Genomic DNA, 23,031 nt, shown 5'->3' on the forward strand with positions numbered 1-23,031 from the left:
GTCTGATTCCGAAGTTCGTTTTGCCAAATTCTGACCCGAAATCCCCGAATCGAGCTTGTGAACCCAAAAAGGCTTAGTATTTTAGTATTTTAGTATTTTGATTATTTATTTGAGATATGGTTAAGGAATTGATTAAGTAAGATATTTTATGAAGGTACTCGTGTTTCACCTGAGCAAGGATCAGTCAGGTCCGGTGTTGTCCGTTCGTCAGATCAGTCCGAACCGCGTATTACAAGAATTACCCGTAGGTTTCCGTATATTATTTAAGTAAAGATTAAGATTATTTTTTTATTAGAATTCCAATAAGGATTTTTCCAATTCGTAGGATCTAGCACTGCAGCATAGCGTGATCGACAAACCCCGTAGTAGGCTTTCCTATCCGATTTCTCAGACTGTTACAGGTGTGTTTCATGATAGTGTTATATTATTGTTTTAAAGTATATAAAAATCTGAATACTGTGTATCTGATTTCTGATTTACTGCATATTTCTGATATGATTTCTGGTTACGATATTTATTCCGTTTTCTGAATACTGATTACCCAACATCTGAATTACCATACATTACTGATTTGATTTTTGATTTCTGTATTTCTGTTTATGGTTTTCAAGCTTGAAATATTCTTATGTTTTTAAAGAATTATTCATTGTTTTATACGAATACATTCATGTTCATTTCTATCATTGGGGTGGGAAAATATTGTTGGAGGAAGATTACTGCAGGCTCCTCGGTTATGTGCTCAGGGCCTTACTGTTACTGGTTGTGCGGGGGTGTATGGTTATGGGGAACCTACACAAACAGATTGTGAAAGGATGGAGGTAGTGTTCATGTTTTCAAAACATGTGCATAAACAAATTTTATTGAAATATTTCGTTAGTATGTTTTTATACACTGTTTGGAGCACACTGGGCTTTTTAGCTCATTCTGTAAATTTTAACCTTTTTCAGATAACAGCAGACCGTAAGCTAGCAGATTTTGCATCAGGAGAAATCAACTACTTTATTTTGTACGAACATATATTTCTATATGTTTTTTCGGTTATGTTTGGTGACATGTATTTTATTATCGTTTTGGATATATCGGTATTACTGCTATTTTTGTTATGTATTATATATATAATGTTTTATAAGTTGTTTTAAATATAAAGGAATATCTGAATAGGACATGTGACCCGCTTAGGTTTGGGTCTAACGTTTAGGCCGGGTCTAGGGGGTTACAATTTACCTTTTAAAAATTTTTAAGTTATTTTTATAAATTTGTATTTTATAAAATTTTGAAATTAAATGTTTTATTTCTATAAGTACACCAAATTAAATTTGTAGTTAATATTAATAATTTATGTTGATTGTGTTATAAATACATAATTTTAGGTTTGAAGTCTTCATGATACTTATTTAATAACATTTTTAAAATTAAATTTTAACTTATAATTAATATTATATGTAGGTTTAATTGATATAATCTTGATAATGTATTAAAAATATATTATCAAAGAAATAATTAAAATTACATCATATTAAAACAACAATATTACATCACATTGGAATAATAATAATATTTTCAAAGTGTTTATTTAAAACTACACCACATTAAGACAATGATATTATTTAACCATAATAATATAAATATATTGTCTAATTCATAATTAGTGCTACAACACATCAAACCAACACATTGTTAAAGTCTATAATTAGTACTACAACACATTAAAACTTAAATATTGTCTAAGTCATAAATAGTAGTACACCACTTTAAAAGTTCACATATTTTCTTATGTTTTGATTTTTTTTGCCAAGAAAGCTTTGGCCTCCAACTCATTTTTCGCTAAAAATCGAACACCTCACAAAGAAAGTCGTCATCAAATCCTTCTTTCTCCATTGACATAACTTCTTCATAAAGATATGTTATCTTATCCTTTGTAAATTTTTTTAGTGCTTGCAATCTCATCAAGTTTCTCACCTACAAATTGAATATGATCATCATTGACATTCTCTTGGACATTCTTCCTTTTACGTTTTGATGTACCATATAAAGATAATTTTTATTTTTCCTCATCGATATCTTGAGTGTTGAAATTTAACGACATTGAACCTTCATTAACATCATCCAATTCTATATCAACAAAAGTTCTAGCAAAACTCCCTGTTGTCATATCTTGATCGACAACAAGAGCCATCTCATCATAAGAATCATTTTTTTTTGTTCAAAAATTGTCCAAATTTTGAGTGTGCCTATTAAATATTATACACAATTATAATAAAAAAGTAAAATTTAAATTTCATTTATTAAAATAAGAGTATATAAAGATTACTGTCACTATAACATCATATGTCATTTCGTCGCAAGTTATCATTTTCATGTTCTCATCCCACCCTAATATACTTTCTTCATGAATTGTACATATAGTTTTCCATGTATTTTTTATAGTCCTCAAAGTATTTTCCCCGTGTTTAGTGGAACATTGGACTTGAAATTTTTTGGAAATAGCTGTAGCAACTCGTTTTATAAAAAATACTCTAAATGTATTAGATGACTTATTACCTTTTTGCGTCTCCTCTGCAAGTATTTCGAGAAAATGATGTTCCATTGGTTTTGTCCACCTAAAATTTTTAGATGTGCTCATTGCTACATTAATAATCATATAAAAAGGAAGTAATTAGATGAATAACAAACATAAATTAAAAGCTTAATACAATAACAATTATTATATATGGAAAAAAATCAATTTATAACAAACTATACAAAACCCAAATTTTGTAACAATTTCTAATATCAGACCTCAAATATACACCAAGCACTTAATACGTAAGACACCAATCACTCAACTCACAAACATAGAGCTCCAATTTTGCAGTAACACCTAACACGTAAATGCTACTGCACATCTCTCTTTATCCAACAACCATTTCAAGAAAACAAATATACACATTCACGCAGAAACAAAACTAAATAAACTATATAAATAAAGACGTTGCAACACCCAAGACCCATCAAAGGCATTTATCAAACACCAGTCAAACACTAACCAATCAATGCCCAATAAACATAAAACATAACATTTATAATACTAACAAACTTAAAAATAATAATTTCAACACCCAACAAATTAAATTCAATGTCCGACAAACTTAAAATATTTTAATATCCAACAAACTAAAAACAACAATATCCAACATACGTAACATAGAAATACTCAACAAAAAGTTCTAAACAAATTGTTCCTAGTAAGGATGTCACACATATTAAAAAACGAAATTGGTCGCATCCGTATTATGTCGATACAATTCTGGTCACCTCTATATAAAATATTATTGATGTAGTTTTCTCTTTCATAATCTCGATTCACATGACGTTCATGAGTTATTTATTTTCTAGATTTTATTCTGTGAATCCAAAGAGCTCCAAAATCCAATGCTGAAGCAGCGATTCCCACTATTGTTTTATGAATAAAATTATGTTCATCTACAAAGAAATGGTAATAATAATTTATGAATTCTTGAACTTTATAATAAATTATAACCACTTGGTATTATTTTGATTTGTTAATGCTTCTAGGATTTTTTTTTTATTTTACCTCAATCTTGTTGAAAGTTATGTGCTCTTTCTTTGTTTTATCTCAGTTTGGTCAAGTCTACTATATCTCAATATTATGTATAAGTTTCATATGAAGTATTAAGAATTTATGCCATATATCATATGGATTTGATCCATATTTATTTATACCTAACAAAAATATAGTATAAGAAACTAGATTCATATTACAATTAAGCTTTTACCTAAGCTAAAATGGATGTACTATATGTCGATATACTATGTCATATATCATATATTTGAAAAACGTGTCTCGTTTCTTTTTTTGATCAATAAAGATTGTAAATTCCTTAGATTTTGAATCAATTTAGTTGTTGCAATAATAATAGAAAAAACCTTAAACTTGTATATTTCTTATTGTAAAGAAATAATAATAAGAAGAGAAAATAACCTCAGTGACCAAAAATGCCTTATAATATACGATTTTAACCAACTTTTTTTGGATTTGCCAAAATGACCAACTAAATCGCAATGCGATCGATAATTCGCAACACGATCTCCGGTATCGCAAATCAGTTTCCAGATTCGCATTGCGATAGCACTGTTCACCGTTGCGATAGCACTGTTCACATTGGGAATTTGCGATATTACTGTTGTTTTCTGTCCAGAATGATGCAAAAAAGCTTCAAACTTGAGATTTTTTTTGTTTGAATTCTCTTTAATGGTGTATGGATTTATTTAAGTTTAATTTTGTTTAAGAATGGATTTTTTTGTTGCGATAGTATTGTTCACAAGATCTGGATCCAAGTGCATTTTCTTTTTCTAATATTATTCTAATAGGTCTAGTTCTTAATTAACAGATGCTGATGCATTTAAGACTCATTTAATCTTTTTTTTTCATACAGTAAATTTTTTTCCAGTATGTCAGTGAAACATCTCTAGAACCAAAACCGATGCATTATTTCAGAGAGACAGTGATAGTTCATCAATCAAGACCAGGCAAATACTAAATCATGGAATGTTTTAGCTTCAAACCCAGCAGCAAATTGGTCCATGGAAAATTCATATGGCCAATCATGTGTTGGTTTCCCTGTACAGTTTTCAGCTTCATTATAAACAATGCTCACTATCATCATAATTATCACAAACAAAACATTACTCAATAATTAAAAATCTTTAAGATAGATGATAAACAATGCTCATAGATAACAATCAGCTTCATTCACTATTTGATCCTTCAACTATATTTATTTTCAGGTAAACTACCTTCAAGATCATTATTGATTAGTTTTCTTCTTATTTTGATCACTATCGCAACGGTGAACAGTGATATAACAACGGTGAACAGTGCTATCGCAACGATGAACAGTGCTATCGCAACGGTGAACAGTGCTATCGCAACGGTGAACAGTGCTATCGCAATGCGATTTTGGACTATCGCATTGCGAATTTGGAAAATCGCAATGCGATAGTCAGAATCGCGTTGCGAATCTGGAAACTGATTTGCGATACCGGAGATCGCGTTGCGAATTATCGATCGCATTGCGATTTAGTTGGTCATTTTGGCAAATCCAAAAAAAGTTGGTTAAAATCGTATATTATAATTCATTTTTTGGTCACTGAGGTTAACCATAGCTATTCTGAAAACTACTACATCCAAACTATTACTCAAGAAGAAATAAACCATTACATAGTGCAACATGTAAAACTGAAATTTTCATGATGATTTGTAATCGATCTAGGCAAGTGCAAACTCACAAATGTGGTTTTCAGGGTGAAAAACAAGTAGCATATTTTATAAAGCATCAACTATGTTTGCAATAATGCAAACTATTTCACAGTCTTGTTCTAGATTAAGCTTTTGAAATAGGGAAATAATGGTAACCACTCAATCTGCTGCACAATCTCCCCCGAAAAAAAAGTAATGGCTAATTAACTTCAGCCCTTGGTTAGAATTCTACAAATATTTGGTTGAAAAAGGGAAATAGGATTTCTTACGGTGTGAGCTCCGAAGATGTTCTCACAAGTCTTTTTCAAGGCTCTAAACAAGGAAAAAGAAGAAGAAGAAGCTATCATTTGGAGAGGAGGAAGAGTTCTTACGGATTTGGAATAATCCCCGACTTGACTTTACCTTGGAATCATGGGCACTAGGATGTGAAGCTGCTCACTCTGCTTTTGCTGGTACAAAATATGCTGCTTTTGTTTTGGCCCAAGTAATCATTGCTAGTGAGAAGAAGATGGTGATAGTTTATCGGAGAATTTTGGGTGTCAAAGGCTTTGAAGGGCAAGCATTAGGTTCGTAAAATGACTTCCCCTTTTTTAGATGGTAAATTATTTTACGGGATTTAAGAGCTTATTTTGTGTTGACCGTCAAACTTTTTTCATTGACCAATACTTTTACTTGAACCAAATATGGAAAACGAGGAAAACATTTTCCGTCAAAATGTTTTCCCCAAACAAACAGACCCTTAATTGGACAAAGGGAATACATTCCATTCAGCAGAATACATATTATTTTCAACCTTTAATTCACTTTTGTTTGGAGAAATGCCCAAGTCCTTGTATACATGTACTAACCCTTTGATCATGTCAAAAAATAATTATGTACTAACCCTTTGAGCACATTGCTTGATGGACTGTTAGTACTTGTGTTGAACAAATTTGTGGAGAGTGGAGCAACATGTAGCATTAGTGAAAAAATTTGTGCAATTTATGGTTTGAAGTTTCAGTCAATGGAGCCTTTCAGCATCCTGTCCCCAGAATTTGTGCTCCAAATTTGATGCTCCAGCTTGAATGCTCAGATGCTAAGGTTTATGTCAATGGCAACCCGTTCTAAAACCGAACCATCGATCTTGAACATGCTGTCAAATGCATTATGCACCGGTAGATGCTTATGAACTCGGCTTCAGAGCAACGTGGATCATCACAATAATGGCAGAAAACAATAAACGAAGCATCAAATACCGATTAACATCAATGAGAGTACTGTTTCCATCAATGGGAAAAGAAAGGTAAAAGTTGGACATGCAAACCATAGCAGCTCGAGAAACCTTTAAAGGTATTCCAGAATCTAAAATTCAACTTGCTGCAGAAAGTTTCCAAGAATCAATAGATATTATGGTGATATAAATCTTATAATGTATGAGATAGAAAAGGAATTGATGGTATACATTTCTCTCCATGCATTTTCAGTTTCATAAATAAGTGTACACGTAATATTACCTCGAATCATTCCTCGAGAATCGCGATGAGCAAATTGGTTAGCAAAATTTAAAGTCCACCTGTTGGTACACCATGGAACGAAAGAATGCAAACGCTACGTTAAAGATCTCTGTGCTGTGAAAAGTGAGCCGACCGGGAACGTGTAAGGTACTCAAATAAGAAACCAATCCCCATACCTGCAGGCCAAGCATTGAATCCATTGGTGTAGGTACGAGTGACTCCTCAAACCCCTTCCCCCGTCCGTTGCAAAACTCTTCGGAGCTCGTCCGCCATTCCTTGCAATAAAACAGGTTTCTGAAGAACTGCATTCATTCCTATTTGTAGGCATCTCTCTCGAACATGATCCTCAGCACTAGCTGTCAAGGCTATAATAAATGGCCAATTACGGCTGCGAAACTTACGGATTCTCATCGCACTTCAAATCCATCCATTTCAGGCATGTGAAGGTCCAAAACAACAATTCTGAAAGAATTTTCAGCATGGCTGACTGCACTAAGGCATTCGAATCCATTAGAAACAGCCGCCACTTCACAACCCAGCTTTTCCAGCAACTTCTTGGTCACGATCCTGTTTATATCATCGTCATCAGCAAGTAGAACTCGTAAACCTCTGAATCTGGAGTAGGAATTCGATTGCTCGGCAGAGTCTCCATGTGCATACATGATTCTTTGGATATACGATTGGATTTGAAATCTGAGAAGAAGTGTCATGCTCCGTGCAAAGCCCAGAGAGTTTGTGGATATCCAGACATTACCTTGCATCATCTGCAAATACCAGAAACGTTGTATACAATTAATACATGGTTACTATAAAAGGAAACGATGGTTAAAGGACATTAGGTAGAGACAAGAAAACATTTCATTCTAATTCAAGAGAAATATGAAATCGGAAAATAGCTTCAAGCATGTCAGAAAAGCTAAAAAAACTCATCGAACTATTTCAAAGCTTTCATTATAGTGTCAAGATATTTTTGAATCCACAATCCTAATAAAGCAAACTCGAGAGACACTATAAGTCTTATGAATCGATTGCAAAAACAACATAAAAGGCTAAAAGCAGTTACCGTATTCATACAAGAACCAGAGAAGGCTAAAATGGTTTTCAACAGAACAAAGCAATGCCCAGGAATCGTGAACCACTAAAAACTAGGGGGTGAACTCGAAAAATGCAATAAAATATCTGAAAAACTTTCAGATGCCTTGAAAGTTTTCAGCAACGGGTGATGCCTGAAAAACAACAATACTAACGACAGAATTTCATTCCACCGGAAGAATGGTTACTGCAAACTACATTCAAAATAAGTCAGCTAAACGAATGTATAGACTCGAGAATGGAAAATAGAAATAGAAGTGGGATATTCACCTGCACAAGCTTTTTACACATGGTAAAATTCAAGCTCTCCTTGGATTCATCCTTGTTATGCTTCTCAGCAGAAATGGTTTTGGTTGAGACTGGTGCATCAGCCATGGAACTCCCCCCATGAATATCGATTTCAATCTTTAAGAACAGGTAATTATCTTGTATGTTTGATCTCCAGGCATTTATTTTGTCGTTCTTCTCCTGGCTACCAGCATCCGATAGAACCCGGAATAAGACAGTTCCCCCTCCACTATTGATGTATAGTAGATAGCCAACCATATGCAAAATCACTTGAAAAGTCCTTTTTTCATCACCGATCACTTGCTCGGGCAAAGAGCTCTGAACGCCAACTTCAAAACCAAAGCCTTTATAGACAGATAAACATTTGGCAAGGCAAGAAGCTTCTTTAATCATGGAATGTAAGCTAAAAGGTCTCATCTCAAACGGAAATCTTCCATTATCTTTTGCTGAAATCTCCATCACATCATTTATCAAAGTTGAAAGAACACTGCTTGTTTTGACCAATGTGTCAACAATATTTTTCTGCTTGAAGGGCATATTTTCATCTTGAAACAGTGACAGTAAGCCCAATATTGAATGCATTGGTCTTTTCATTCCATAACTCATTACATTCTGAAAAGAGTTCCTCGCTTGGCCGGCCATCATTGCAGTCTGTCTTTCCTTCTGCAACACATGATTTTGCTGGCTCAGTTTTTCTCTCATTCGTTGAGATTCTTCGAGAACTGCAGCATGGGATAGAGCTACAGCTACCTGATCAGCAACCACCTCAACAATATCCATTTCCGGATAGCTCCAATTCCTAGAGTCCGTGCTCGGAAGAACCAATACCAGAATGGCATAGCGTGTCTCCACCAATTCTGGCGTTCCCCCTTTAAAGTTATAACCTTGAAGCATTGGCATCCTGATTGCTGCAATGGTGCCTGCCTCATCTGACCCACTACCACTTGCAAGCCCAAGTGCAGAGTCTGGTCTCAGGATTCTCACTCCTTCACTCCCTTTTATCTCCTTCATATCCGGATCACTCATCGGGATAGATTGGTGAAAACTACTCGAAGAACTAGCTTTCAACTCATGAGTTAAATTCATCTGCGTCCCATTCTTATTTGGCATCCACACGGCACAGTTGATTAAATCCAAAGTCATAGAAAGCTCAACCAAAGTGGTGTACAATATAGTATGTTTATCTAAGGATTTCCTGATTTCCTGCGTTAACATACGAACATGTGAACTGGCTTCCTTCTTCCTTTTCATCATGTCAACCTCTTGATCCAATTCCAATACATTCTGCCTCAAGAAAACCTCCCTCACTTTCACTTTGAGTAAGAGAGGATCAGATTCAATAGCGTAATTGCGGTCGCACAGAGACGGGCGGCAATGGTGAGGTGAGGGACAACATCAATTGGAATGAGTGGGGACCATAATAAGTCCATCCATTGAGAAGATGAGTCAATCCACAAAGCACTATAAAGGCTATAAACTGAACAAGGACCCATTTGAAGGGAACGTTCGAACAACTGATGAAGTAAAGCAATTCGATAGGTATCGAAAAATATGCCACGGCAATGAAGAAATCACTCACCTTCTGGCACTCTAAAATGCCATGTACACTCCAAAAGCCCTCATCATCACAGTTACAACTTGCTAACTCATTGTCACTGCCAGAAACCGAAACCACAAACACAAAAAGAGAAGTCAACAAGCCAAGAGCCAATGCTCTTAACATTGTCACTCAGGTGACCTACTGGTTCAATCCATGCAACTAAGATGCCAAACTTCCCACACCCCCAATATAAACTTTTGTATTCAACCAATATAGCAAAGACAACCCCCAAACTACAGCTAAAAGCTCCAATATTCATTTCCTAAAGCCAATTCCTTTTCAAAGACAACAAAATCCCATCTGGCACAATTCAAGATCTATAAAAATGAACCCAGCTTTCCTAAATTTCAGGATCTAAAACACCCATAGCTCTAACATCCAAAATTTTCAATCTTCCTCTTTAGCCCCAACAATCAAGTAATGGTTTTTCACTTTATCATACATAAACAAGGGAAAGAAGGAAGAAATCAAGAAGAAGAAATGACTTTCTTCAACAAAACTTCCAACTTTCTTCAATTTAATAACAAAAACTTCAAAAGGAAACCAACATGAAGAATCAAGGGTCAACCTTCTGCTCACCTAACTCAAAAGCAAGATGGAAACAAGAAGGAAGTCAATAATAGATCAAGGAGCAAAGGTGAAAAGAAAAAACCTTTGGCATAAAAAAAAGCATTACCAAGTACCAATCTCAATCAACGCCAAAGAAATTAATCTGTATATATGAACGTATGTATCTTCAACTTTCCAAGGGAAAATAACCGCTACCCATTTTACCTAAATCTACACTTTCTTTTCAATAGAGATCAACTACAAAGCTAAAAAATTAGTAACACTCCAAACCAATAGAAGGGTCCTGTTCACAGAAACCCCTTCACAAGATTTGTAACAAAGAGCAGAAAAAGATTGAAGATTATTTAAGATTGGAAAAGAAATATCTGTCCTGCTCTCTAGTTTGAAAGAAAGAAACAGACTAGAAGAACAAGGACACGGTAAAGAGAGAAACTTTAGGAAATAATGCAACATCCATCAAAGATAAACACAAACAATATAATAAACAAATAAATGATTAAAAACAAAACCTTGAAACTGAGGGACCCAAGGAACAAAGCTCTTCTATTGTAGAACCTCTGTTTTGAAAATTGGATCGGATCGGTTCAATCAGTTTAACCGAAAATCGTTATCTAGTCCGGTTTAATTTAAATCGGTTGAACTGTTATTAGTAAATTGGTCAGAACAGCTGAACTATTCGAACCGAACCGGACCGACTTAAAACCAGAAAAAATTGAAAATTTTGTTTTTTTTTTTTTAAATTAAACCAAACGTCGTTTGTTAAACGATCCAAGTCGAACTCAAGTATTGCTGACTCGACTCGAACTTGAAAACTTTAAAAGTAAGCTTAACTCCACTCAAACTCACAAGTTTAAAATTATCAAGTTCAACTCGAACTCGAAATATAATATTAAAACTTAAACTCAAAAAGGCTTGAAAAAAAATTAGAAGCTCAATTGAAGCCTAAAATTCGAGCTTGATTGAAGTGAAAGAATAGTTCACTCAATGCTCACCAAAAGGCTCTATGATTTTGAATGTCAAATTACCTCTATTATTTATAGAAGTTAGTTGTGATGCTCTTCTATGTTTCTTAGCAATGTGGGATTGTTTTGTTCTCATATTTTTACTCTTTAGACTTTTGAGGATGTTCTTCTATGTTTCTTAGCTATGTGAGATTGTTTTTTTAAAAAAATTAAACCAAACAATATCATTTTGTTATGATTTTTTAGCACAAATTTATTTTTAATTATAGTTATATATTATATTTATTTAATATGTTTTACCTTAAATATTATGTTGTAGTTAATTTGAATCATTTTGTTTCACTTGATTTTGGTTTTAATTTATATGTTATGACTTGCTTTGAATATAACTTGTGATATAAAAAATTATTTTTTATTAAATATTTTTGGTATTTTTATTTAATTTTTTAAATAATTATGACGTCGTCCGGTTGTTCCGGCCGATCGGACCGATTCGATCAGTTGAACCAATGAACTAATAGTATGACCGGTTTACTAACCGATCCGGTTCTGAAAATCATGTGTAGAACCCTACCCACCCCTTTTCCTTTCTAGAGTCACATTTTTAGACTTTTTATTCACTAATATTGCTGGTAGCTTAAAGGGGTAAGGAAATAATTATTTTTAAAATAAATTATAATACACTCTATAAAATTTAATTTTTATTAATATAATACGCTTTTATATACCAACAACAATCAAGTTAATATATTCACATATTATTTTAACTTAATATCAACATTTTTAATTAAGAGAATGCTGAAAATATGAAAAAATGTGATAAGATAGGGTATGACCCCTGTAAAGACTTAACACTAAATTAAGTTATAGGCTTAATATATTTTTCATAAAATAGTATTTGAATAATAATCTTTGACCCCAGCAAAATATATAAAAAATTAAACTTGGACTTGTATGACATAATTATTAGTCAAGTTGAAAATTTGGTATAATCTTTATAAAATAATATTTAAATTATATTGTGTGTCAAAAATGAGTTCGAGAAGGGATTAAACATGAAGAAGATTAGAAAGACCTCACGAAACTCAAAAAATAAAACATATTAAAATATATATTTTATAAATAATTTTAATATATGATCTCTTAAATTAATGTATGAATGTAAATTCATTCAAAGAGTGAACTTATTTGGAAACAAAATATTTACATTCATTTTCAATAAATTTGAAAAAAGGTTCACCCATTTTTTAAAAAAGGATGTCACTCCATTAAATAGCTAAATCTAGTCAATTTTAACACTACACTTTTAATTATTATAGCAAAAAATATTATCTTATTTTCTAAAAAGATAAAAATAAACTTTTTTTTGTAAAACTACATGATATTTCTTCAAAATATGAAACAATAAAAATAATGAATTGATAAATAAATAAATAAATAAATAGAACATTAAATTAATCGAAAGTATCTAAAAATTTAAAAGGCTAAAAAGCAAAGAATTCGTGCGAAATTGGACTGAATTGAAATAAAAATAAGAGTGAAAGGGCCAAACACAGATTGTCCCATAAAATATAGAAAGTTTCATATTCTTAGGGATGACAAACGAGTACAATTTCGTGGATTCCACACCGTACTCGCTCCAATCGGGGCGGGGATGGGTATAACTTTAGTGAGTAGTGGGCGGGTGATGGGTTTGAGACCTTATTTGTCCCACATCCGCCCGCCCACTAAATACTCATTAAATTTGGACCATTATGAATTTATGTATAATTTTAGAGACTAATTTATAAATCTTAATATTGTATAAGAGTAATTGGTCCTTATCGTAGTTGACTACTTCTGAAGACGTTTGAAGCATTATTGTGTGTTCAGAATTGGCTTTGGACATATATTAAAGGTAATATTATTATTTAGTCTATGTTAGTTGTAAAATTGTGCTTAATTATCTTATTAAAGTTTAATTACTAACTTCTATTAGTTTTGCCTTCTATTATACATGTAGGTAGTAGTGAATTTAAATTAGAGCGCTCTCACTTGGAGGAAATAGAGAATGATAATTGTAATACTGGAGCGACAAATGTCACAAGTATTGCCTGAATTTTGAGAATGTTGTGCCAAAGAACAAAAATATTGTGTTTGTCATCTATGTTTCTAAGCTTTAATTATTATGATGTTTTATGTACTTTAAGATATATGTTAACACTTAATTCAGATAATCCTTTGTTTATTTATTATGCTTCTTAACTCAGATCTATGTCTGAGGAAGAATGCTAAGGAATATACATGCTATGACTACACGAAGCAAACATGGAATCTTCAAAACGAAGGTTTACACGATTCAATACAAGGAACTGTCTACTAATATTCATGTTGCACTTGAGTACCCTGACTGGAGAGATGTTGTTCTATCTGAGTATAATGCGCTTCTGACCAATAATACATGGAGGATTGTTGAACTGCCAGCTGGAATGAAGGCCATTGGTTGTAAATGGCTCTTCAAGGTTAAGAAGAATGCAGATGGCTCAGTTGAAAGGTTGAAAACCAAATTGGTAACAAAAGGGTATTATCAAATATCAAGCTTTGATTTGATGGACACTTTTAGTCCAGTAGTTCAATTCTCTACTGTAAATATAATGCTTTCTTTGGTTGTAACATATAACTGGAAGATAAGGCAGGTTGATGTGAACAATGCCTTAAAGGTGAATTGAGTAAGTAGATTTATATGCATCAAATACCAGGGTTTGAAGAAATCTCATCTGATGGAAAAGTGCTAGTGTGCAAATTGAAAAAGGCCTTATATGGTCTTAAGGCAAGCTTTAAGAAATTGGTTTCTCAAGCTTCAGGAGTTTTGTATGGCTTAGGCTTTGAATCCTCACGAAGCTTGACTTTTCTTTATTTGTGCGTGCAAATGATGGAATGGTTACATATGTAGCAGTTTACGTAGACAACATACTAGTGACTAAGAGCTCACAGGAGGAAACAGATCAGACAATTCATAAACTCCAAGAGAAATTTTCACTCAAAGACCTCGGTCAACTGAAGTTCTTCCTTGGCATAGAGGTGCACCAATCAAATCGAGGTTTATTTCTTAGCCAAATAAAGTTTGTCACTAAGCTCTTGCACAATAATCAGTTACTTGATGGTAATCATACATCTACACCCATGGTGACATCAACTATGTTGAGCAAGCATGAAGGGCGGACATTAAGTGACCCTCAACAGTACAGTAGAATGGTAGGTGCCCTTTAGTATACATGTCATACCCGTCCAAACATATCGTTTGATGTTAACAAGGTAGCCCAATTTCTTCAAGAACCTAGTGAGGTACACTGTGTTGGAAGCGTAGATGGGCTCTTGGTAATTTTTACAAATCAAACTATTATTGATACGAGGCAACATACGTTACAACGACGTTACCCTAATATTACAACACTACAACACTAGGTGCGGCTAGTTTACAAACACAACCTCACTTTCTAAGCTTTATCATCTCTATCATAGCTTTGCTAAGCTATTTCTCGTCCTTGTTTTTATAAGTTTTTTACTCATTCATTTTATCTCACTTGTATCCCATATCTTTCGTACATCTCATATTTATAGGAAATTAAACCGCCTTGAACTGCTGCCAGACAATTCCTTGTCGTGCTTTAATTCCATGCAATTTTGAATTTTCAAAGTCTATCCATTTTATTTTCCACATGTTGAATAATTGTCTTAATCCTTAAGTAATTCAAGAAGTTTCCCATCCATGTTGGTTGCTTGCCACGTTTTTAAATCACTTTCCTCATTGCCAAGTGTTTGTCGTCATGTTTGAATTTCAACTTTCGTAGAAATCAAGTTTTATTTATAACACTCCCCCTCAAACTTGATTTTCCATTCGAGCTTTTCTTCGCTTATCATCTCCAATTGGTTCTTCATTTCCTTGGGATTTATTTCCTTGTTGATATCTGCCTCTACATTGGCCTCTGAATCCTCGTCCACGATAACCACCACGATTTCCTCGTTCTCGTGTGTAGCTGCTGCTAACTTCTCCTTCATTGACATTCATCTTGCTTTGTAGAGCTTGCTCCAAATTTTCAGAATCTTCATTTGTTTCATTTTTTGCTCATGGGATTGAAGTGAACCCACAAGCTCATCGATCGATATTTGGGATAAATCTTTCGATTCTTCGATTGCCATAAACACGTAATCGAATTTCCTTGTCAATGACAGCAACTTTTTTTCCACAACTCTAACCTCGTCGAGTGATTCACAATTTCTTTTGATTTCATTCACTGCCACTTTTACACGGCTAATACAATCATCAATGTTTTCTATATTTTTCATTTTTAACATCTCAAAATCAGCTTTAAGAGTTTGTAAACGTATATCTTTACTTTTTCGACACCTTGGAGATATTTTTGCAAAATCTCTCACGCTTGTTTTGCAATTTTCGTATCAGAAATTTTTTCAAAGGTAGATTCGTCTACTCCTTAAAAAATAAAGAACAACGCTCTTTTATTTTTTTTTGGGATTCCTTCAATAACTTCTTTTCTTCATTAGTCAAGGTTGCTTCTGCTACTGCATTTTCAGGCTCGGTGCAACCATCCTCGACGATATCCCAACAATCTTAGGAGCCTAGTAACGCATTCATTTGTATGCTCCAATTTCCATAATTTGTCTTTGTCAATTTTGGGATTTGTGGTTGAATCATGTTGGCCATTTTTTCCACCACGTTAAACTCGAACCAATCTCTGATGCCACTTGTTGGAAGCGTAGATGGGCTCTCGATATTTTATAACTCAAACTATTATTAATACGAGGCAAAATACGTTACAACGACGTTACCCCCAATACTACAACACTACAACACTAGTTGTGGCTAGTTTACAAACACAACCTCGTTATTCTATGCTTTATCCTCTCTCTCATAGCTTTGCTAAGTGACAACTGTCGTTTTGGATGTCAAAATAAATTCCTTATTCTCAATAAATAAATAAAGGAAATACATAGTAAAGAGAAGTAATGGTCGATTCCACAGGGACTTAGAAAATTATAAATTTATCTGATTTATTTATGCCGGCGTGAACAGTAAAATAGGGGGGATTTGGTAAGAAAATATTAAAATAATAAAAGCGATTAAATAAGTAAAAGCAATTAAAGTAAAAATAAGAAGATGAAGATTGTGAATAAATACGGTAAAAGTAGCCTCAAGCTTCGCTTTGACTCAATTTCCTTATGATCATCGAATAAGGTTTTCTCTTCGGGATTCAAGTCGGTTACTTTGTCTACAAGGGATATCCCCGTGACTCTATCTTGTATACCGAATACCCAAGGCAATCTTTGATTCCAGCTTCGGTAATTGATTCTAACAACATCAATTGTCGTAGATCAATTACCGTTTAAGTTCATGACGTCCCACTCGGATTGTTGCTTCGATAACCGTCAATTCCGATCTCAATTCCCTCTTGGCGAAGCTATCTTGCCAAGTGTGTTCCCAGGAAGTCGAATTGTTTTCTATAAGCCGAATCTTTCTCCCACACATTTAATCGCAACAACCTCTTGACCAAAGTCGATCTTTGATTTTGAAAACTGTTTTGATTTTGAAAAATAAGCGCAGAGATTGAGAGAGATATTCCGAAGATATTAAGGGCCTATTTTAATTCTCCCGATGGAATTGAGTCATCGCGACAACTCTCGGCTTATGAAAAGTTTAGCTAAGCATGACAAAAGTCATACTTAGTAATTGAAAACAAAGCTTGGAAAATAAAAGAAAATGAAAAGAACTTGAGAAGTAAAAAGAGAAAGCTTTTATAAAAACTAGAGAGAAAAGAAGATTATAATCCGAATGATGAGTTTAGGCTTACCCTAAGTGGGTATTTATAGCCTCTCAAAGCCTAAGGGATAAACAAAGAAAATAAATAAAATAATCCTAAGATAATTGTTTTTCAAATTTAAATTCAAACTTAAACTAGTCTCTTAATGCAACTCTGCTCGTCCATCTTCCAGAAGGCGTACGGAGAAAGTCTTCTAGAAACCGTCGCTGATTGGACCTTCTAGAAATTGCCACGTTAGACCGCGTCATGCCCAGAGTCGTGCCCATGTCTCTAGCCGTGACCAAATAATAAAAAAATACAGAATTCACCCGTTTTGTCACAAATTCTGGAAAGCCAGGACCTGTACATAAACAAGTATAACACGACCAATTTAGCAGTAATAATTCCTCAAAACTGAAGAAATAACGAGCAAAGATTAATGATTCTGAACACTCATCAAATTCTTCCTCACTTATCTCATGCTTTTCCTCAAGTATGATTAATCAAACTAGTCAAAAATTTCATTTACCGTTTTTTGTCAAGTTTCACATTTAAGGAAGCAAGGTAGAGAACACAATAATTATTCAAGTCAAGAAATCAATCAATTGAACATCACCAATTAGAACAAGTAAAGTGCAATTGTAATATCCATTCATTCATTAATCTCAATGCTCATAACTCAACACATTACCGGGATTCACTCAAATCACTCAATGTGTTTGGGGTAAAGAAACGCTCAATGTCAGAATTGACACGATATTACCATAAGCCTGCAAGTAATTCAAATCTCCACTACTAATAAGAGCACGATGCATAAATCAAAGTATTTTTTATTATTTGTAACGGGGCTTAGGTAAAGGTGGGGAAAATGCTAAATATATGGCTAAATATTCAAGGCATTGAAACTAACAAATGATAATCTCAACTCCATTAAAACATTAAGCACACCAAGAATAAAAGACGAATTGTCAAACAATAAAATGCATTTGATTTTTTTTCTTTTTTTTTCACACTTTTGTTGTTTTGTTTTCCATTTTTTCATGTCTTTTTTTCTTTTTTTAACAACTTTTTTTTTCGCATTCAACATTTTTTTTCAATGGAGCATACAATGGTAAAATTATTCACTTGTCCTGAAAAGGTAAAAAATAGGGATAAAACAAAAAGGCTCGGGTTTATAAATGTGGTGAAAACAAAGAAGCGGGAATAGGCTCAAAAATGTTTAACTAAGGGGAAAAATGCATGGGTAGGCTATTTGTGGGGAAACGAGATGGTTAATCCTAAGGTGCCCAAATAATTTTTAAGCATCATGTTCATGTGTAATCTCAACAATATTCAACATGCAGGTTCTAGAATATCAATGCCAAATTTGACACACTCAATCCAACAAAATGAGAGAAAAATGATATGCTCGTAAAGGCTCAAATCTCACCAGATTGTTTCATGCATTGAGCTAATCACATTTCAACCAACAAAGGCATATAATATCACAAAAGCACCAACTTATTACAATTCATGCTATTCGCTATCAAGAACATCCTAACCTAAACCATCACGTGTTCCCAAACAAGCATAGCATTCCAAACAATATTCAACATGACAAAGACAATTAATGAAATTTTTGACAAATCCAATCAACACATACTAGCATTGAACATAAATATAAGCAAGGTGAAATTCAATCCTACACTTACTCCCCTTCACTTAAAGCGTTTTGCCCCAAAACGAAAGAAATTAAAGTGCAAGAGAATGAATCGAGTACTCCTAAAGGCTCAAATCTCACCAGATTGTTTCATGCATTGAGCTAATCACATTTCAACCACAAAGGCATAATATCACAAAAGCACCAACTTATTACAATTCATGCTATTCGCTATCAAGAACATCCTAACTTAAACAATCATGTGTTCCCAAACAAGCATAGCATTCCAAACAATATTCAACACGACAAAGACAATTAATGAAATTTTTGACAAATCCAATCAACACATACTAGCATTGAAACATAAATATAAGCAAGGTGAAATTCAATCCTACACTTTACTCCCCTTCACTTAAAGCGTTTTGCCCCAAAACGAAAGAAAAAAAGTGCAAGAGAATGAATAGAGTACTCCCCTGGTCTAGTGTCGGCCACGGCCTCGGCTACGGTGAGATGTGCTCGGACGTAGAAGTGGGCTGCCCGGATTGATGTCGTGAATTGGAAACATTATCAGGTGGTGTTGTCGGTGGAAAACCAACATCTAAATCCCCTGTAAAACGAGATAATACATTAGTAATAGTTGAATGAAAATAGGATCTGAGTTTACCTTAGGAGTATTATCCGTTGTCGCTGAATGATTGGAACAAAATGGAAATCCAGTAGGCGTGGTCGAGAGGAAGAGGTCGCCACAGTTGGCATGGATTAGAATGAAGGAGACGATGAGAGCAGCAAAGAGGAATGACGAACAGTGCTTGGTCCGGGGTGGAGGAACGTTGACGTTGTCGGGTCGGTTTTGTGTGCGCACCATCGTGGAGTAGAGAGGAGCAGATGGCATGGGAACTTGTTAGCGAAGTCGTAGGGTTCGGTGATGCCTAGAGAAGAAGGGGCGACGATTGTGTTTGTTTAGGGATGGCTATCGAGTTGGAGAAGATGAAAGGGGGTGGGTTTAAGTTTGGTTACTGCCGTGGGGTGCTTGAATTGTAAGTAAATGAGGGTTTTTTTTGGGATAAAGGAGAGTTTAAAATTGAAAAGTTGATTGATGTAGATTGGGGTTTGATGATAACAAGTGTTTTGGAATTTGAAAAAGTTGAGTGATAATAGGGATAGGGCCCATGACATAGTAAGAAGAGGGAATTGGGGAGTGTGGGCGACATAAAGTAGACAAAAGGTGCGAAAATTGTTTTTGGTTTTTGCTAACGTGCGCCCAAGCCTCCCTTGAGTTTTGCTAACATGCGCCCAAACCTCCCTTGAGTTTTGCTAACGTGCGCCCAAGCCTTCCTTGAGTTTTGCTAATGTGCGCCGTTAATGAAACGGTGCGCACATACTTCTTCTTCTTTTTGTTCGATCGTGTACTGCGCTGTAGGATCCGAATTTGGCACTGTTCGAATGGAAATTTCACAATTCTTCGACGTTTAAGTTTGAAAAAATATCCGATACCTGCAAAATAAAAATAAAAATTAAATTAAACATGCTTGATCGAATAAAAGTAAAAATAAAAATTTAACGAATAAACAATGGGTTGCCTCCCATGAAGCATTTTTGTTTAACGTCGTTAGCTTGACGACCTGATTCATACTACAGGTTTCGTGACAGACATTTCCACTTTATTCACTTTTTCCAGCTAAGAAATTTCTTATGAGAAATTCGAAAATTTTCATTAAGATTTCTTCGGATATTTCCCAAATTAAGAATATTGTCGAAGAGAATGGTCGTCAAAACATCTTTTTTTTACCAAAAATTGATTTCTTCAAATGATTCATCGATGGTTTCGACTTAATTTTTGGTACTTGCAAAAGAGAAAGTAAATCTTTAGTTTTTAAAGGAGTTAAGATCAAATCTGAATCGACAACTGAAATATTTTCCAACTCTCTTATGTCGTCTTTTTTATCATCTGATTTCTGGTATAAATCATCAACAAAGTTAGATTCATCATCAACAAGTTCAATAATGCCAACAAAATTGATACTATGTACGTTATCCGGATATCTCATTGCTTTATAAACATCAAATTTTAAGATCCCACCGTCGAACTCCATAGTAAGAATACCGCTTCGAATGTCAAATTTTGCATTTGACGTGCTTAGAAAGGGACGATCGAGGAGGATTTCAGAACCAATGATGCTACGATCATTTTCCATATCAATCACATAAAAATCAGTAGGGAAAATTAAGTTTTCTACCTCTACTAGAACATTTTCTATGAGTCATTCAGGATAAATAATTGATTTGTCGGCTAGCTGAAGCGTAACTCTCGTCTCCTTCAAAGGTTTGGTGGAAATTAAATTATAAACGGAGAGATGCATTACATTGATAGAGGAACCTAGATCGCACATAGCTCGCTTGATTTTAACCTCACCAAGTTTACAAGGTATTGAAAACATACCTTGGTCTTTATACTTCGGTGGAAGCGGTCGTTGGAAAACTGCTGAGACTTTCGCACCTAAATCCACTTTCTCGACCCCGATAAGCTTCCTTTTAGTCGTACAGAGATCCTTCAAAAACCGGCAATACCTTGGAACTTTTCGGATAACCTTAAGAAGAGGTATATTAACTTTCACCTTCCAAAGTACGTCTAATATTTCCTTTTCCTCAGTTTTTTATCCTTTTTAACTAACGTCGATGGAAAAGGCAGTGGCACGTCATAAGGGGATGGCGTCGTGTCGTTCATTTATTTTTCATCATTCTCTTTTCTTTCCCTTTGGGAGTTTGAAGTTCCATCTTTCTTCTGGGATCTTGCACTTACTTCTTTTGGGTCTGATTGTTCAACAATTGTATCACTTCAGACGGTGATGGCGCTAACATTCTCTATTATGTTCGGCTCAGTTTGTGATGATAGCCTCCTTTGTGACTCTAATCTCCCTACGGCTTGAGTCAGTTGGCTTATTTGTTTGTCCATATCTTGGAAGTGGGCTTCAGTTCGAGTTTGGAATTTTTCCTCGGATAGTGCTAACCTCTTGATAATCGATTCTAATGATGACTTTTGCGGTTGTTGTGGTGGTGGAGGTCTGGCTTGATAGTCTTGATTCGGTCTCGGGTTCTAAGCATAACTGAAGTTCAGATGATCCCTTCATCCTAGGTTGTATGTATTACCGTAAGGATTATAAGCTCTTTGGGGAGTTCCCGAAAAGTTTCCGACTGCGTTGACTTGAGTTGCTGCGTCGTCTTGAATTAGTGGACAACCGTCTGTTGGATGATCAAGTAATGCACATATTCCACATGATCGGTTTTGTCCTGTCTTTCCTGCAACAAGAGAGTTTACGACTTCAGTTAACTTGTCTATTTTATTTTCTAAGAAAGATTAACTTATCTCATGAACCCTTCGAGAAGGTTCATTATTTGTGCGAAATTGTTGGGAATTTGCGGCCATCGTCGATATTAAGTCTCTAGCCTCAGTAGGAGTCATATTCACCAAGGCTCCACCACTGGCAGCATCAATCATCTTCATTTCCAGGGGAGATAATCCTTCATAAAAGTACTGAAGGAGTGTTTGTTTAGTTAACGCATGTTGTGGGCAACTAGAACATAACTTCTTAAACCGCTCCCAGTAGTCGTAAAGTGACTCTCCACCAAGATGCTTGATTCCAAGTATTCTCCTTCGTAGTTCACTTACTTTCGCCGCATGAAAAAACCTGTCAAGAAAAAGACGAGTCATTTGAGCCTATGTAGTAACAGAATTATGAGGAAGATAAAAATAACCACTTCTTAGCCGAATCGGCTAATGAAAAAGGAAAAGCTCTAAGTTTTATTTGGTCCTCGGTTACTCCCTGTGGTCTCATGCTAGAGCATACCATATGAAATTCCTTGAGATATTTATATGGATCCTCGATTGGTAGTCTGCGAAATGTAGGGAGGAGATGAATAAGGCCGGTTTTCAACTAGTATGGAGTTTCGCCTTGAGGAAAATCAATGTACATAGGCCCTTGCTCAGTAGGAGCCGCGGCTAACTCCCGGATAGTAAGATCGGCCATCAGATTTATATTACCTGAATTCGATACTTCTTTTGGATTTGTTTGTTGTCTTCTTCTTTCCTGAAGTATCTGTACATGGAGTCTCCTAGCTTTGGCTTCAATCTCCGGGTCGTACTCCACTAATTCTCCCGGATAAGACCTGGTCATAAATCAAAAACAAACAAAAATTAGTAACTTTGGCAAAGTCCCCGGCAACGGTGCCAATTTGACAACTGTCATTTTGGATGTCAAAATAAATTCCTTATTCTCAATAAATAAATAAAGGAAATACATAGTAAAAAGAAGTAAGGGTCGATTCCACAAGGAC

General features: G+C 34.7%; 1 protein-coding gene and 1 pseudogene across 1 annotated transcript; one reads left to right on the top strand and one right to left on the bottom strand.

Moving 5' to 3' along the window:
- Nucleotides 1-6,738: 6,738 nt before the first annotated feature.
- On the bottom strand, nucleotides 6,739-10,734 carry LOC120189786 (annotated as a pseudogene).
- Nucleotides 10,735-13,553: 2,819 nt separating this feature from the next.
- Nucleotides 13,554-14,514, top strand: LOC120189806 (uncharacterized mitochondrial protein AtMg00820-like). Its single transcript, XM_039192990.1, has 2 exons — nucleotides 13,554-13,964; nucleotides 14,146-14,514. The coding sequence occupies exons 1-2, from the start codon at nucleotides 13,554-13,556 to the stop codon at nucleotides 14,512-14,514; spliced, it is 780 nt and encodes a 259-aa protein (XP_039048921.1).
- The last annotated feature ends 8,517 nt before the right edge of the window (nucleotides 14,515-23,031 follow it).

This window comes from Hibiscus syriacus, unplaced genomic scaffold (assembly GCF_006381635.1).
Source record: "Hibiscus syriacus cultivar Baekdansim isolate YM2019G1 unplaced genomic scaffold, ASM638163v2 tig00116959_pilon, whole genome shotgun sequence".
NCBI lineage: Eukaryota > Viridiplantae > Streptophyta > Magnoliopsida > Malvales > Malvaceae > Hibiscus > Hibiscus syriacus.